General features: G+C 37.8%; 1 protein-coding gene across 4 annotated transcripts in view; it reads right to left on the bottom strand.

The window, feature by feature from the left end:
- Window positions 1–4,075: 4,075 nt before the first annotated feature.
- Window positions 4,076–16,566, bottom strand: part of EXOC5 (exocyst complex component 5) — a 29,458-nt gene continuing 16,967 nt past the window's right edge. For 2 of the 4 annotated variants that reach the window (XM_068947450.1, XM_009670658.2), the window contains exons 12-19: window positions 16,374–16,409; window positions 15,304–15,451; window positions 12,977–13,085; window positions 12,042–12,162; window positions 11,135–11,221; window positions 8,486–8,594; window positions 7,710–7,925; window positions 4,076–6,443 (exon numbers count right to left, since the gene is read on the bottom strand). In XM_068947450.1, the coding sequence (XP_068803551.1) occupies window positions 6,255–6,443; window positions 7,710–7,925; window positions 8,486–8,594; window positions 11,135–11,221; window positions 12,042–12,162; window positions 12,977–13,085; window positions 15,304–15,451; window positions 16,374–16,409 (1,015 nt within the window). In that variant the 3' untranslated portion in view covers window positions 4,076–6,254. The remainder of the gene's footprint in view (window positions 6,444–7,709; window positions 7,926–8,485; window positions 8,595–11,134; window positions 11,222–12,041; window positions 12,163–12,976; window positions 13,086–15,303; window positions 15,452–16,373; window positions 16,410–16,566) is intronic. The other 2 variants (XM_068947451.1, XM_068947452.1) reach the window with 1 other exon arrangement.

Here is a 16,566-nt window from a genome sequence, read left to right as displayed (position 1 = left end):
GAATAAAAAAAAAAAGAAGTCCCTCCCCCACAGAAAGTTCAATCTAGCCCAGTTTTGCACATTTTAACAATTCGCTCTCTTCTGTCTGTAGAACACAGCAATATAAATATTACTATCTCTGTTAAAATGAATTATTGACGATTTTAATACATGTTGCACAGTACATATTAATATAGAAAAATACATGTTATCAGCAGTGTAATGTTGACCATGTACTAATCCATTCCACCTGCTCAAATATTAGTGCAAATAATTATATATTTGTAATGCATCATTGCTGTCTAGTTTGAATCTATGCCTCCAGAATAAATGTCTCTTCTCTGAAGTTGCTTGCCTTTATGAGTAAAATGTTATATATTCATACTCAAATTGACTTTGGGTGGATAAGTAAAATGAACAACCTTCAAAAATCCACTTGTCCAAGACTTAGCAAGTTATTTTAATGAATTGTTTACAGTAAAATGAATGTTATAAAAATGTTTCAAACAAAAGCTCCTGTTAGCTGGCTTCTCTACAGCAGCCAAATACCACATGTCAATACAGTACTGAGTTCAGAATGATTGACTTCAAACTGGCAGCATCAGTTGAGGTGAACTGTAACCTTCTCTTTCAACAGCAGTAATTTACCTCGATTTGGTTCTGACATTGTGCAGTTTGCCTACCTGTGAATTGCTTCTGGGGACACCTCTCCACAGTCTCACCTCACTTGTCAAGTGTTGCTCACCTTCTCCAGAAACTGACAGAAACAACTGACATCACCTAAGGATTGTTTTTTCCAGACCTCAGGACAAACACAGTGACATTTGACAACACAAGCTCCCTTCTCAGCTGCAGAGCTGGGCAGGGAGATGACTGGAAACACGTGGGAAATTGCTGGAAGGAACACGTGGGAAATTGCTTAGGCAGGAAATACTGCCTAAGAAGAAGACAGGGATCATAAGCTCACTGTAAGACGGCTAACAAAGATGTGGCCTTGATGAGGCTGGACATCCGGCAGAACAATAGCTTCCGTCCCCAAAGGCCTGATGCTCAAAATGGGCGGAGCAGATATGCAACCAAGACAGGACAGAACAGACTTCAAGTGCCTTTTAATATCATGATTATCCTCGGCTGGAAATGAAGTTGCGATAGGGCTGAGAAGAACAAGGGCAGCCCTGTGACTCAGCCAGTTTTGTAGCATGTGTTCCAAGGTCTCCTCCCTTCACAGAAGGGAAGTAACAGTAAAGATGAGCAGCATTTGGGACAGCTATCGGCAAGTCTACAGTTTATTTTCATCCTAAATCAGGATGAACAGCTAAAATTCCATTAGAAAATTTGAAAACATTTTGATCCTCAACTATCAAACATTTCATTTTTGTTCATCAAGCTGTGCTCAAAGATACCATTTAGAGATAACTCAACTTTAAATCTCATGTTACACTACTAGCACGTTACCTAATGGCATTGTAGTTGAAATACCTAACGCACTTCCCTCCCCGCTCCCACTTTTCTTAAGGTTGAACGTCTCATCAGGAAACGGGAAACGTCTCATATAATGCACTATACAGCCAGGTTACTGGGAAAGCACATGGACACAGAGACCTGCAAGGATGAAGAAGAATGAGGATAGTAGAGGGATAAAGGGGAAGAGAGCGAAACTTCTCTTCCCACTAGGCTCTATGTGGCTAAAGAACCACTAGACAGTATGTGGATATTTCCTAGAATCCCTGCTGCAAAATTAAAGTGCTCCCTCTCTGGTAGTGTGGTAGCAGAGGGGAAGAGAGGGTTCCTGAGGGATACTGGGAAGGAAATGTAGCACAGGGAAGTAAAGCTCATAGAATAAAAGTAGAAATCAAGGCTTCCACATCCAACGAGGGCTGTACCGATACAGAGTACGAGATCAACAGTAGTACCCCACTCAACTGAAAAAGGAGACAAGCAAACACAGTTCTTCCTCCACTCAAAGATAAGCAGAAGACATGGTATTAAAAATGCTCCTTTTCCTTCCTACTGTCAAAAAAAGATTAGATTGGAGGAAAAAAAAGATAAGCAAAGCTGTGAAGACAACAGGGGAGGAGATCTAGTTCCCTCTCCTCCTTAAAACAGGTGTAGAAACAACCAAGAAAAGAGAGACAGAATATGTGAACCTGTCCACTTCTCTCCTGTGATGCCCATACGAAATACAACAATATAGACAGCGAAACACAAATCTATGTCTGCTTACAGAGAGTTGAGGCTGAGTTTCGGAGGTTAAGGGATTGGATAAAAAAAAGTTGCCTTGAAGCTAATGTCCAGCAGAAGAAGAGGACAGCAAGGACACTCCTACCTTCAAGTCGTCCTCTAGAAGGGTAGCATTTGTGCTGAATACTGGCTTATCCTCCCTACTGCTCTTGAGACAGGTAGTGCAAGGGAGAAGAGTTGTCATCTGCATCTACAGTTAGACCAAGGATTATTAGTTATCAGTCTTCCTGTATGAAGGATGCTATCACCTCACCCTGGACTGTTTTCCCTGTTTATGACTGGCTCAACTAAGTACTGATCCAAGATGATTATTGCCATGAAAAACCCAAATACCACCTCTCTTTTTTCAAAAACTTTGCAGCATCTAAAACAGCGTACCTTAAATTTACTCTCATGCACACGTTGGCTTGAGAAATCTGGAACTACAGACTTCTGAGGAATAGGGCAATGGTTACCGCACAGGACTCTAAATGAACAGATAAGGCCCCTCTCCATCTTCAGGGTACTTTGAAAGATGCATCTACTTGCCACATTTCCTACAGAAACGGAGCGATCAATTCACACAACACATACAGCACCAAGTAGATGGTGGAGGATTGCTCTTTAGGCAACTGAAATTTCATGTTATAAGTTAAACACTGAAGCAACCAGCGATTTAAAGCAACTTAGCAGAAGCCGAGAGAAATGGAAGGAAAGGGAAGGCAACCCAAGTTCTCTTACTGATCACAAAATAAACTCACTTCCTACCAATCAATAACGCGTTATTCTGAAGTTAAGCAGTCACTTACCATCATCGAGGTCACTGTAGTCTTGAAAGAAAAATAAGCTCGGCTCTAGCAAATTCTTTTTCCCTCCAACTAGACTACATATTGCTGATGCATTTTTACTCCTTACAGTAGAAATAAGCAGAGCTGACATTCACAGCATGGTTACCTATTCTTCAGAGCAGATCCACGCTTAAGTACGGAAAGCCTTTTCCTGTTGAATCCAAAGGTTTCAAGATGTATTGGAGCTGTTTATTCAAGGTATTTAAGCCAGTCTCCCTCCTCCAAAAGCTCACTTCATTTAAGGATGGGAATGTAGCTGTAAAGACATTTTAATTCCAGTCTTGCTTATTTGCCTATGGCACGTGTATGCTAGATTTCCATTAATCACATTTCAAACTTCTCCTACTGTGTGCTAAGCTACTTCATTTAAAACCGCTCGTTCTCCAGATCCTTTTAGTTAAGGTCTTCTTCACTTCTTACCTGCTAATTCTAAATATCTAGATCTTCTGTTTTTCCAAGCACTGCCGTTTCCCAGATTTTAAATTTTATTTGTGTTGAAAAGTACTCTTACAGAACACCAGCTCCTTCTTGCCTTCTGTGCATATGCAAACAGACTACAATACAAAGCCACGTAAATAAATTATAGGACTTGTAAAAACACAGCTTATTTCCCAGTCTGCAACAGTTTACTGCAAAGCCATTTTCACCAGTTGTAGACAACATAATTACACACACGTACACACACCTCCTCTCAAGCATTCATTTGGCTGCCAGCCTGTTAAATGCCAATGTTCTAGAAACGAATATTAGAAAGGTAACACTTTAACTCATTACACGAACATTAAAAGCCATATTTGTATTTTGGGTAGTACTTTATATTTTTCAGAAGCCACTGGAAATATTTTCCTAAATTACATGCTATAATAGCTATAAATTTAATGGGTGAAGATTACAGTCCCATCCCAGTCCCACTTGCATTGTAAGGTAAACTTACCGACAACTCAGTCTTTTCGAGAAACAGAAAATCTTTCAGCGTACGCATGGAGATGTTTTTCAAAAAGGAGGGAAGGGAAAGCTCACACCAGTGATAAATTTGGTCAGTAAAATTACTTTTATTTTTATTTTTTTAGTAGAAGGGTTTATACAATTGATTATAAAGGTATTTGAAGAATGTGGAAATAAAAAGAAAAAAGTATCTGGAGGGATGTTTTTTTTAAATGAGGAAGAGTTTACATATTCACCTACTTTTTGCTGCCTCTTCCTAATAGGCATAATGAAAAGTATTGCACCGAGCATATACATGGGAAACAGCTAGTAAAGCAAGAAATATGATAAGTACATTTCATACAACCTTAAAATAATTCAAAACAATCATACAACAAATTCCAAAGCACTTCTATGATCTGCAGTCTTAAGATGATGCGCACTGTCCTTAAGTGTTTACAAGTTGACACTTTTTTGTATAAAGAAGTTTTATTAGTTAGTAAAACCACAGCCCTAAAATTGTTGGCTTTCAGTTACAGAGGTAACAGAGAGGTATCATCTGAATTCACATCAGAGCTTTTGGAAAAAAAAAATAAAAATGGCAGCAGTACAAGCATGTGCCTCCTCCAGTGTCCAAAACTCTTTGTGGCTTTGCCATGGCTGAGGAATAGAGCTACGCAGCTGAACAAAGCACCCAGTCTCCCAGAATACTTTGAGAAAATCTGGCATCCATTCTCTTGCTTACCAAAATAATGCTCTGCTAAATAGAAAAAGAAGCAGAGAAACTTCAACCAACCCAGAAAAATTCCACACAAGTCTATCAATATTGACTACACCTGGTAAACCATTAAGAAAAGGAAAATAATTTTATTTGACCCATAAAGTAAATTTATAGCAATGCTTCTCTGACAATGGGGGAGAAAAAAAAATTTTCATAAAGTACACTGAGCCCACCATAGAAATAAAGTGTTACAGATGATCTGTCTAGGGATCAAGTGAGTCACTCCGAAGACACAAAACATGGCAGTTCCAACCCGTTTTCCACAAGAGCTCACTCCAAACAAAGCTCCATTTACAACAATTTTCAACTGGTTGTGGAAAAGCTAAACTTTTCAAACATCACTGTTGCTTCAGTTCAGCATATGCACACTATGAGTCCACCTCAGAAGCAACTTGAATAAACGCCAAAGCCTAATGGACACAAAGGTTTCCAGTCTCCAACGTTAAAATTACAAGCAGCGGAAGAGAAGCTTCTGCAAACTTCAACATTTTATATGGCTCAGGCACTGAGGATTAACCATCTTAGCACAGTTGAAACTCCAGAGTTTTCCTAGTGGCACCATCCATTCCTCCCACATATAAATGAGCAACTTAGGCTACATTTCATCCTTTCATTTTGTTATAATTTGAATTTATTTACATACAAAACAAGAGACAGGAGAAAAAGTTCTCTTATCCCAATAATGGGCACCTTCACCTTGTAACATGAACGCCTAAGACAAGGCGGCTGCATTCAGTTTAGGAGCATATATAAAATTCAGAGTGCCAGTATCAAACAGAACCAACAAGAATGTCATCAGATCACACAACACTAATATATTCCAGTGGGCCCTCAACTATTAGGTCAAAACAAAACTAAAGAACCAAAAAAAAATTTTTTTTTAAACCACTTCAGTTCTGTTTAGAATGCTACACAATGAATGAATTGCATCTCTCTGGGATAGCATTTCTGTTACTCCTACATCTCAAAGAAATTCCAAGCTAATTAATTAGAGCAAGAAATTGCATTGAGCAGGATACGGTTTTAAAAGAAAGAAATGATTTAGAAACACCAATCAAAGATAATTTGATTATGATTAGCTGTGCTGAAGTTTAAGTCATTAAAATGATGAAGCATGTTTCTACACTGGTCTAGTCTATGTAATCCATTACCTACGCTATGCTCTGTACTTAGAGTCTAACAAATGGTATCTGATAATTCAATATTGAAGACTAAAATACTTTCAGTGCACCACTTGCTTTCCTACATCAGTATGTTTTCAATGCAAAATTAGCAAGTAGTTTTGCAGAAATTCATCACTGGGAGGACTTTAGCTTGCATGAAATATCACTCAAATTTTCATCTGCTCACATTCTACAGAGCCATGTTTAAATATGGCTGCTGCTTTATTCTGAACAGTCATTATCCCACAAAAATTACAACCACTGTTTGGTAAGAAACCATTCCCTATGCTTTCTAACAACTGCGGCCTGCCCGAAGGTGTAACATTTCTTTCCGTGCTCTCAGCTGAAGTGACGAGCAAGACGAGCAGACCTATAATCAGCACGCAGCTGAACAAAGGAGTGAAGGATGTTCTTGTCCAGATTAGCAAGTTGTTCTCCTGAGCAAACTTGCTTTAAATTATCCGGGGCTACAACCAGAAGATTGCAAAGTGCATGCAAGGTATCAAAGAGCTGTAACACCAACGGAATCTGTGGTTAGAGAATAAAAGAGAGAGACAGGTATTAAGAGTAAAAACTTGCGTAAAGTCTTACAACATGGACTCTGCAAAGCCCATCTAGATTTTCAAAATACCTTTTTTCTCCAGAGGATTCACTTTGGTCATTCTCTCTCTTCATAGGTTTGCATACAAATGTGTGTGTGTGTGTGTGTGTGTGTAAAAAAAATCTAAGATTTATTTCTTTTAAAACAGAGAATGGACCATTAACAAAACGTGCTGAGTTTTTTTTGTTGTTAACGCATCAAACCAGAGGTACTTATGATCAAGGTCCTGCTTCCTTAGCCCCTAATTGCAACACATGACCTTTTTGAAAAAAATGGATTTGAAACATTTGTGGCTTCCAACCAAAAACATGCTAAAGGTAACGTTTTTGAGATAATTTTTATGCTCCACAATGCAGCAAACTCACTGTAAACCTATATTCTCATTAAGGGCAAATATCTATAACATTTGAGGCAGCATTGTGTGAAAACAAAAATGGTTTCCAAGTATGTATCTTGGATAACCAGCAATTTCTCACTGTATTTAACATGAGATAGGCATACAACAATATATAAAAATTTGAAGTGCTATGGAGCTGCTTTCAAATATATAAATTGAAGGCTAGAAAGAAGTTCTCAATTTGTTTCCTAATGGAAGGAAGACACATTGACAAAGCTACAAGACAGCATTGATAAAATTCAGAAAGGGATTGAAAGTTTTAAGACTATTCTATGGGATACTCCTCAACATGAATAAACACGTGAAGAGTCAAAAAAACTACTTCAAATTTCAAGAGATCTCATCTCTAACTAAACATGATTAGATGAGACTTAGATAGAAGATTAGGTTATACCACATACCCCAAATTTGGGTTTCTTGAAGCTTTTGGCAATAGTCAGTAGGGGAAAAGAAAGTACTGGAAGCATGGGGACCACGAGTCCTGTCCAGAAGGGCAATCCCTAGATTTTCTTTCAATTCAAAAATCATACATACAATACAAAATAAGGTAAATACTCAATACTTCCTCAATACACACACATAGCTTGCAAGCAACAAAGTGCTATTAAGAGACAGCTCTTTAGGACATGATAAAGAACTGTCAGTATGATAACAGAATGTATAACGTCAGTATATGGATTGCTGATGTTCAAATAGAAATAGAAGATTTTATGAGAAGATAACTTTTGATTTAAAATACTGTCTTCTACTAAATAATTTCCACATGAATGTACATCACCGACTTACACATGCTTACCTTGAAGTCTTTGGCACACTTCCTATATTCGGCCACATCACAAATAGCTAACATGCCTCCCATGCAACTGTAGGAATATTGCTGTAGATGCTCATAGATCAGCCGATGAAAACGAACTCCAAGCTCCATCAAAACAGTGTCCACGTTCTTACCATCCATAGAATTTCTAATCTTTTCCACCTGCTTTCTAACATAGCCACAAACTTTAACACAGGCCTAAAAGAAGGAAAAGAAAAAAAAAAAAGGGTTCTTACTAAAAACAACTGGGGAAAAGATGTCAATTATTTTCATAAAGCGGTTTCTAGATCATAAGCTGAGCATTAGATGCTCTGTCTTTCAACTTTCAGCAGCATCATGCCACTGCAATTAATAATTTCAATTTAATTTTTCAGCAGCACTTTCCATCGCCACATAAAGACACAAATATCCAACTAGAAAGACGGTTGCAAGACCCTGTTCTATTAAGTTATAGTCCATATCAGTTCAGAATAAAGCAGTTTAATTTGGGCCTCTTGGAAGGGAAAAGAATTTGACAGGCTGTCCAGCATCTACTGGTTTGTCTGACACTACATATAAAACTGCTAACATTTCTCTTCAGCTTGAAAAAACAGCCCACAGCAAAGTTTGTAGGTGTTTAGTAAAAAATGGAACAGCTAAGCATGTTAATCAAATGCACATGCTGTCAAATGCATATGTTTATTAAACAGCATCTTCTATCTGATATGACTTGAGCAAGTTCGAAGCTATACTGATGAGTCTGAACTTAGTTTACTTACGTTAGTATACTGAATCAAAACATTGTTTTCATCTTCTGGTTTAAAGTCTGTCTTCTTTTGCTCTGCAGCCAAGATATGTTTCATCTGTCCAATCATACAATTCAGTGTCCTTTAAAGGTACAAACATAGACCGTGTTTTGAGGGGAATATTTTCATTTCCTTGATTTTTATATTTACAGATACTAAAACGATTTTATACAAAAGTAGATGGCACAAAGCAATAAGGGAAAAAACCTCACTACTCAGCATTTGAGTAACTTACAGAACATATTCTAAAAGTGAACGTTTACTATAAGAAACCAGGGGTGCTAGGACATGTCAAAGGAAATACTTCACGTAATAAATATACACACACAAACGCACACTCTTCCAAAGTTACTATGCAACTCTCTAGAGGAGAAAAGCTTGATTTTCTGTAAGAAGTTAGGAAAGAGAGAATCAGCCAAAAAAAAAAAAAAAGTCTAAAAACACTTTGCTCCCAGTTCACTGTCTTGGAGCACAGCATACAGCGTGCTGGCCAGCTGGTTCTAAAGGGCACACATTAATTGCAAAGTAATCCATTTAAATCCAACTCTCTACAAAAACTGGATAGCATTCTTCATTGCTGAGGGAATCTGACAGCAGAAGGAAGCATTCCCAAGACTTAGTTTAGCAGAATCTGATTGTACTGCGTATTATTCAGAAAAAAATCATCAGAAAACACTTGCGAAATGAAGGTCCCTTGCTAGAGCTTGGTATTTCTCTTGTTCTCAGAGATCTAGTAGAGTTTTACAGTGTCATTTCTTTCTCCTCCACAGGATTTCCCTTTTCAGAACATTATCTAAGGTCAGGGCACCGACTCACTTTAAGTCCAACCCAAAGGTCAAATAGCAAAGCAACTGATACAGGCACAACTCACCTTTCCCAGATCTTTTGCTGGGAACTCCCCCATCCTCCTCTATTTATTTTTTAAATAAAGCACTTTACGAAAACCTCCTCTAAGGATGGAAATTAGCAACAATGAGGCTACAGGCTTTGCAGGAATAGAGTTCTGTGGGAAAGTGGAGGAGAATTATGTGTCCAAAGAGGGACTACATTTGTGTTTCTATCCATGGACCTCAGACTTGCATTTCAGGTGTACTTCTTTCAACAATCCATATACAAAGAGAAATGAAAGAAAAAAATTACACTCTGCATTCTCCCCAATTTCTATTTCCGATAAAAACACCCAGAAGGCTATTTACACAGAACACATATTGAAAGAAAACCAGTCGAACTAGTTTAGTTCAGCTAACAAATCACTTTTATAAGGGTAGAAAATCACTTTGAATACCATTCAAGAATCTGCTCTTGGACTTCCTCAGATCGGATAGTGTTGAAACCATCAATGCTTAGAAATTCCCCTTCCTCCCTCCTTTTTTTTAATGACATCATTCCTCTAAGCAAGACAATCAATTCTTAAAAGCATAGGCAGCATCAAAAAGTGGCAGGTAAGCAGGCACACAAACATGTTTTATATGTAACATTCATCTCAAAACTAATCTTTCTTTTATATATAAAATGAGGCACAACTGTTTTAAAGTCTCCATTCACAAACATTTGAACACACTGCTTTCCAACAGAGACTTTTCTCTTAAGTCTTACTACCACTTTTAAGGGACTAATTATTTTATACAAACAGTTACAAATTATTCCGATGCCGACGACTGACCCATGCCTGTCTAGATTTCAGCTTGCTGCCTCAACAGGTCAAGTACTTCAAGTTTTCTGTATAAATCATCAGGTCACTTCTAGCAGGAGCAGCTAAAGCCTCAACTGCTATTTGCATAGCTTCCATCTTTCTTTTGCAGCTGCAGAAAATGCTTTTAAGAACCAAATCCTTGAGCCCTCTGCAAGCATATTACATCAAATCTCTTCCTCATCTCTCTGCAGAAGGTACGCAGTAGGACCCAAATGCAATGACCCTCTTCCCTACACAGTGCTGTTCCCATTCCTCTCCAGTGTTTGCTGCGATCTGTACAAGAACTTGGGTGATAATTTCCAAAGTGGTCCTCATTTTCCAGAGGAAGGTTTATTTCCATTACCATGGTGAGAAAACAGAACCACAGAGAGCTTAGGTAATTTGGTCTAGGTTGAATAACATCATTTGGAAATAAAGGAACACCACATGCTTCTCTGGGCAAAGTAGGGCAGTCACAGAACAGTTCTGTTTCCTAATATTAAGCTTGCTAGTTTGTCACTTTCCCGTGCTGCAAAGTAGCTATGATTTTCATTTACATTTTTTATGGGTAGGAAAGGTGTATCCTCTTATTTGTAATTGGGCTAATGGAAATAGACTAAATGAATCACTCACAACCTCATCAGCCAATCATGTCAATGTCAGAATGAAAATTATTCAATGAGAATTACTGCATTCTCTCAACAGGATCAAAATCCTTTACTGAAGTCCTTCTGAAAGTATCTATATCAGGTCGGACATCTACCATGAAAAACATGAGCCTCCAAACAGACAATATTTAATTTCCTTGACAGAATAATGTGTGCTCATGGATTTAAAAGAAAAAAAATGTGTGTTCTGAAAAACTTCATCCTTAAAAGGAAAGCCAATTTACATCACAAAGGGGTTTTACAAGTATCAGTGATTAATAGACAGTTTAAATCTTTACTTACCTATCAATGCCCATATCCAGCTTCACTTCCATTTGTTCTATGATATCCTTCTTCTTCTGAAGGCATTCAGATAATTTAGGAGAAGAACTACAACAGCATAAGGGGTTGAGAGGTAAAAGAGTTAAACACCAAACAAATTTATTTGCTGGAGCTGTTCCAACATGAATTTGTGAAGACTTCCCATTCAGTTTTTCTCAGAAAGGACTAATTTAGGTGAAGCTATCTGGCTTCAAATTAACAAATCAACAGCCTCAACAGCCAGCTGACCCTCAGCGGGATTTGCCGAGTGCTGATGGGCAATATTGTCATACGCTTCAGGCAACACTGTCCCTACTGAGCATAATGCCTCTCTGCTGCTGCCAGCCCCCGGCAAGTTAGCAAGCAAACCCAGCTTTTCACATACACACACACGCACACACTAATTCTCAGTACATCAGTGTGCTCTGCCTCAAGTGTATCCAGCCAGTATCTCTTAAACAACATGCAGCTTTCATGTAGTTTGTGTATGGCTCCCACGGCACGGCTAGCCATTTCCTCTGCAGAGGTTGTGTGGTAGTCCCTAGCAATTCGCAGCAGCCCTGATATCACCGGCTGACCCCAGGGTGCAGCCAAAAGTCCTCTCTGCTTCAGACCTGCAATGCAGTAGTGAGATCTCTGGGAAGCAACCATCTCTCCCCACATCAACATCCTTGGAGCTCCATCTCCCGCCGTAGTTCTCCGATGTATGGATCTGTGCAACTTTCCTTCTTCCTTTCCCCAGACCCATTACAGCATTTTATCTTTCCCACAACAGCAATCGGAACCACTCCAAGAATAAACTCCTCTTAACAGAGATGAGAAATGAAGAATTGCTTTGTTCACCAAAAGTGACCATTCGCAAAAGAAATGTAAATCAGAATAAGAGTACCTGATCAATGGCATCAGATGATCGTTGAACTGCTTGTCAAATAAATGGAAAATAGTATTGGCTTGGTGGACAACATCCAGGAAATAGAGATTTGCACTCTTTGAATCAGAAGAAGGAATGCCTAAAGCAAAGAAGGTTTCATCAGGATCATACTGGTATGCAGTTGTTCTAATTAGCATGATGACTTCTTAAAATATGCCAAATTTTCCCATAAACACCTAAATCATAGGCTTACAGTTTGAAAAAAATTTACCATGATGCCATACGTAGCGTACTTCTCAAAGACACATCAAGTAATGTTAGCATGCCTTTCTGGGTTTAACAGGAATTCTATGATCAGTAAAAAAGGTAACAAGTAGCAATAAAATTACTAGATATATAATCATAACCATAGGTGTATCTTGCTTTTAACATTTCTAAAATCGAAAACAGTGCAACCAACCTAAATCTTTCTTCAGAACATGAGTTTCACACTTTCACTCAGGAAAGACAGGTTCTCATTGTCAAGATTTTAATTGTTTTAAATATAAGCAGTGTTCTTATTTGCTGCCACCAGCCTTTAAAACATACAGCTCTACAAATATACACGGAATTCTTATAAAAAAAAGCTAAGTCTTAATATAAAATTCTTCTCCTGTTACGGCAAAGAGAACAACTGAAAGAGGCAGGGACTGCCTATGCCCTGTTTTCTGTGATACAGATTTTTCTGAAGACAGTGGCATTTTCCCATCTGTGTACCAGTTTCCCAAATGGAAGTTACGCTTTAGAAGACATTAAATGCTGACTCCCCAATACACAACAACCAGTTTTTAGTCCATAGGTTTTGAACAAGGCAAATCAATTAAGTAGTGAGATGAAGTGCTCGGAAAATATTTTTATTAAGTACCACACATTCAAAGCCACTTTCTTCCCACCAAAAGCAAAATTATACTTACCAGCAAGGCCTGTTTCTAACGCATAATCAATGTGTTCAGTACATAAGAACTCTACGAGCATAGAAAAAATTCTGAAAGCATTCTTCGGTAAGTCAGATGGATCAGAGAGCTTTAAAGAAAAAGAAAAGTTTTGATCCTAAAGGTCAGTTTTACATATATTTGAAAATTTATCTGATATTAGTAGAGGATCAGCTTAAAATGTAACAAGTATTCCAGAATAATTGGAGTGTTATTCCAAATTAGATGCGTCCACACAGAGAACTACTCAGGAACAGCCCTTCGTATCAACAAGCTCTTCAGCACCAAAAAGTAAACTGAAGCTATTTCTCGATTAACGATACCCAAAGAGTAATGTGCCACAGGATGCTATGGAAAACAAAAGTATAAGGAAGTTTCAAAAAAGAAAAACAAACATTGGACAGATTAAGGAAGATGGATTCATCAAGGCTCATTAAAATGCATGGCCCAGATGTAATCTCTGGCTCAGGAAGTACCAAAACTGCACACTGCTGGAGGCTGAGAAGAGGTCTTTTTTCTTTTTCCTTAAGCTTCAGCCATTAGCCACAGACAGAGACAGGATATTGGGTTAGACGGACTTCCAGTTTCGCCTAGCGCAGCTGTTCTTTTATTGCTGTCACACTACTTCAGAAAAAATAACATGGACCAAACCTCCGCTACTTTTATAGCGTTTCAACTGCAGTCAACGGAGCATGAAAATGTATATTAAGTGAAGCAACGTTCACATATACACACAGCATCTGTTCCTTAACGAGCTGTAAGACGCATAGGATTTTAGACAGTAACCTGTCAGTAAATCCCTTTCAGAATGAAAAATGTGACAGTGCTTTGGCACATAAGAAGTAGGGCTTTGTTTTATAAGTAATTACGGAAAGCCTTCATAAAGTTAAGATTAAGTAAGCTTACTCTCACAATTCAAGGTAGTTTATGTAACAAAACCCCTAAAGACTATAGCTGTATACCTTAAAAAAAAAAAAAAATTGGTATGGAGATTTTCAAACAGAAGTTTTTCAAAATGCCATTACATTCAGCATTCCCAACGTATTTTTCCTAAAGCAGTCACAGTTGGGGCACACAGTGTGCCTGCACATACCTGTCATGAGACATAGATATATTACAAATTGCTGGCCAGGGAAATTTTTAACTTCCCTTCTAGTGAGTTGCCCTGACCAGATACAAAATCCTAGCAGTGTGTAAGATACTGCAGAAGTTTTTAAGTGCCTTTAATTCTAAAAATTTCATTACACCACAAGATCCGTTTTGCAGTAGCTTTACACATATATATATACACACACCCACCCCCAGATTTAGACCAAGTATAAAAAAAATCTGATCCTAACAGGAAAAAAAAATTGTGCATAATTGGAAAAAATTAGTTCACATCAGGAATTTAATAATGCTTACTAGCAACTATCTTATTGAGAAAAATGATGATCCACCCATGGGTCTTGCAGTCACTGGCTTTCACTGCTAACTAGATGGTTATTTGAGTGTGTACAAGTACCAGCGCCGTACTTCTATTTCATTACATCTGCTACCCTCTAAATAGCTAAAATACTAAAGCTTCCAATATCTAAAGTGTTAAAAGCTTTTCTACACTAAGACAATTTAGAAAGTTAGAAGCATAAAAATACTGTTAGAAATAAATGCGTTTAGCTTCAATCAAGGCTAGGGATATTTTTTAATGAGTTTGCAATTAAATTTCAAGGGTTTTCATTTACATTAAAGAATCAGATGAAAGAGCAAATAGGCAGCAGTAAAATCAGTGATTTAGTCAGTAGAAAAATACATTTGTGTGTTAGATGTAAGCATTTCACTAACAGTAAAGGATTACCAAGGTAAACAGTGCAAGAGTAAAGATTACTCCTCTCTGCTGCTTATTGGTGATATTCTCTAAAGCTAGAAGATATGATACATTTGACACAGGAGAACATTTGTTGGGAAACTATTCTTTGTATTTTCAAAATAAGAACAAAAATTTTTTACACTAGATCTTTCTCAGTTCTTGAGTCTAGCTTAGCAATAAAAACAACAGATACACAAGTTTAAACCTCTCCACTTCTTCCAAATAGTTCAAAAAATGCACAGTATTAAAAACCAAAAGGTAAAATTAAATTCATGTTTAAAAAGCAAATCCTCACCCTCTACCATGACTCCCATTCAACAATATAAAAGATAATTTGTCCAATAGGCCAAGCTTCTTCCTTTCTCCCTATTATACGTCAGCTGAAAACTGACATGTACAACCTCAGATTTAATTTGATGCACAAAATTATATTACTAATGTAGATCAGAGGAAGCAAACTTACCCTGTGACATCTTTCAAAAGCTTGCTTAGTTTCTTGCAAAAGGTTAACCACCACTTCTTGCGAGAGAAAAGTTTCTCCATGGGTGTCAATACTTGGACCCAACGGTAAGTTAGTACGTTGCCTTATTCTCTCTTTGAGGTCTTGAATACTAGAACACAGATACACCAGAAGATGATTTCACTGGATGGAAATATTGATGTTCAAACTCAACAACATATTTAGGATATTTTAGCTGTTAACTTACAAAAACAGAACCCAGGACACAGTTTAGGATGTACAAGCATTAGGACAGTCTTGCAAAGCTTAAAAAAAAAAAAAAAAAAAAAGCTAACAAATGCTAAACTACCACCTCTGATCACACAATCAGCAGTGTTCTACTATGGCACGTTCACATCGTGGGAACAGCTATGCCCCCCCCACTGCGGAAGAGAAGTAATTTCAATTGAATACTACGGGAGCTATGCTCTGTGAGGGAAGCATAGCCTCCATACATTCTGCCATGTTTTACTTTCTAAACGTTCCTGCAAGTTTTCCATCTCCTCCACGCTCAAAAATCCTCTCATCCACATCCACTGTCTAGGCAGTCCTTTTTTAGTCAAGCATGCTCCAACACTTTTGCATGCATAAAGCAACCCATAAAGTCAGTCACTACAATCAATTTAATTTTCCCCAAGAAAATTAAATTTTCACATCTTTGTTTTTTAATTCATTTAATTACTTTACTGTTGTTGTCATTCTCTCCAAATCACTTTTCGTTCTTGACATACTAAACCTAGCAGCTCTTTGAGAGATGCAGCAATCTCATCGCTTTTGTTCCATACCAGTTTTAATTCTTCCTTTCCCACCTCTCACCGCTCCTTTAATTAGATTTTCTCTACCCTGAGCATAACAAAGTCGTGTTTTAACTTTCTCTCTAAGACCATTGCATCTTCTTGGCTTATTAAGAGCTTTTACACTGACACCGCTAGGGTCTTTTCCCCTTCCTAGGTCTTAGGCAGGGGCCACTAGACCTGGGCAGGTGTAAAAAAAATGTATGCTTTTAGATACAAACATACACATGCTTTAGGTACCTTAATTTTGCTTCAGTCCTTTTGTGGATCTGGATCCTAAGTTAAAACATAGGTTTAACTGGTATTTTTCATTCGCCATGAGTGTATAAATACCATGCATCACCTTTCACATGTATTGAGAGCAAAACACTTTTAGCAGGAGGTAATATAAATAATACAGTGATAACAAAATACAAAAAGCTTCAGGTCATTT

The sequence above is a fragment of the Struthio camelus genome, chromosome 5, assembly GCF_040807025.1.
Source record: "Struthio camelus isolate bStrCam1 chromosome 5, bStrCam1.hap1, whole genome shotgun sequence".
Classification (NCBI taxonomy): Eukaryota; Metazoa; Chordata; class Aves; order Struthioniformes; family Struthionidae; genus Struthio; species Struthio camelus.
This window is presented reverse-complemented; position numbering and strand designations above follow the sequence as displayed.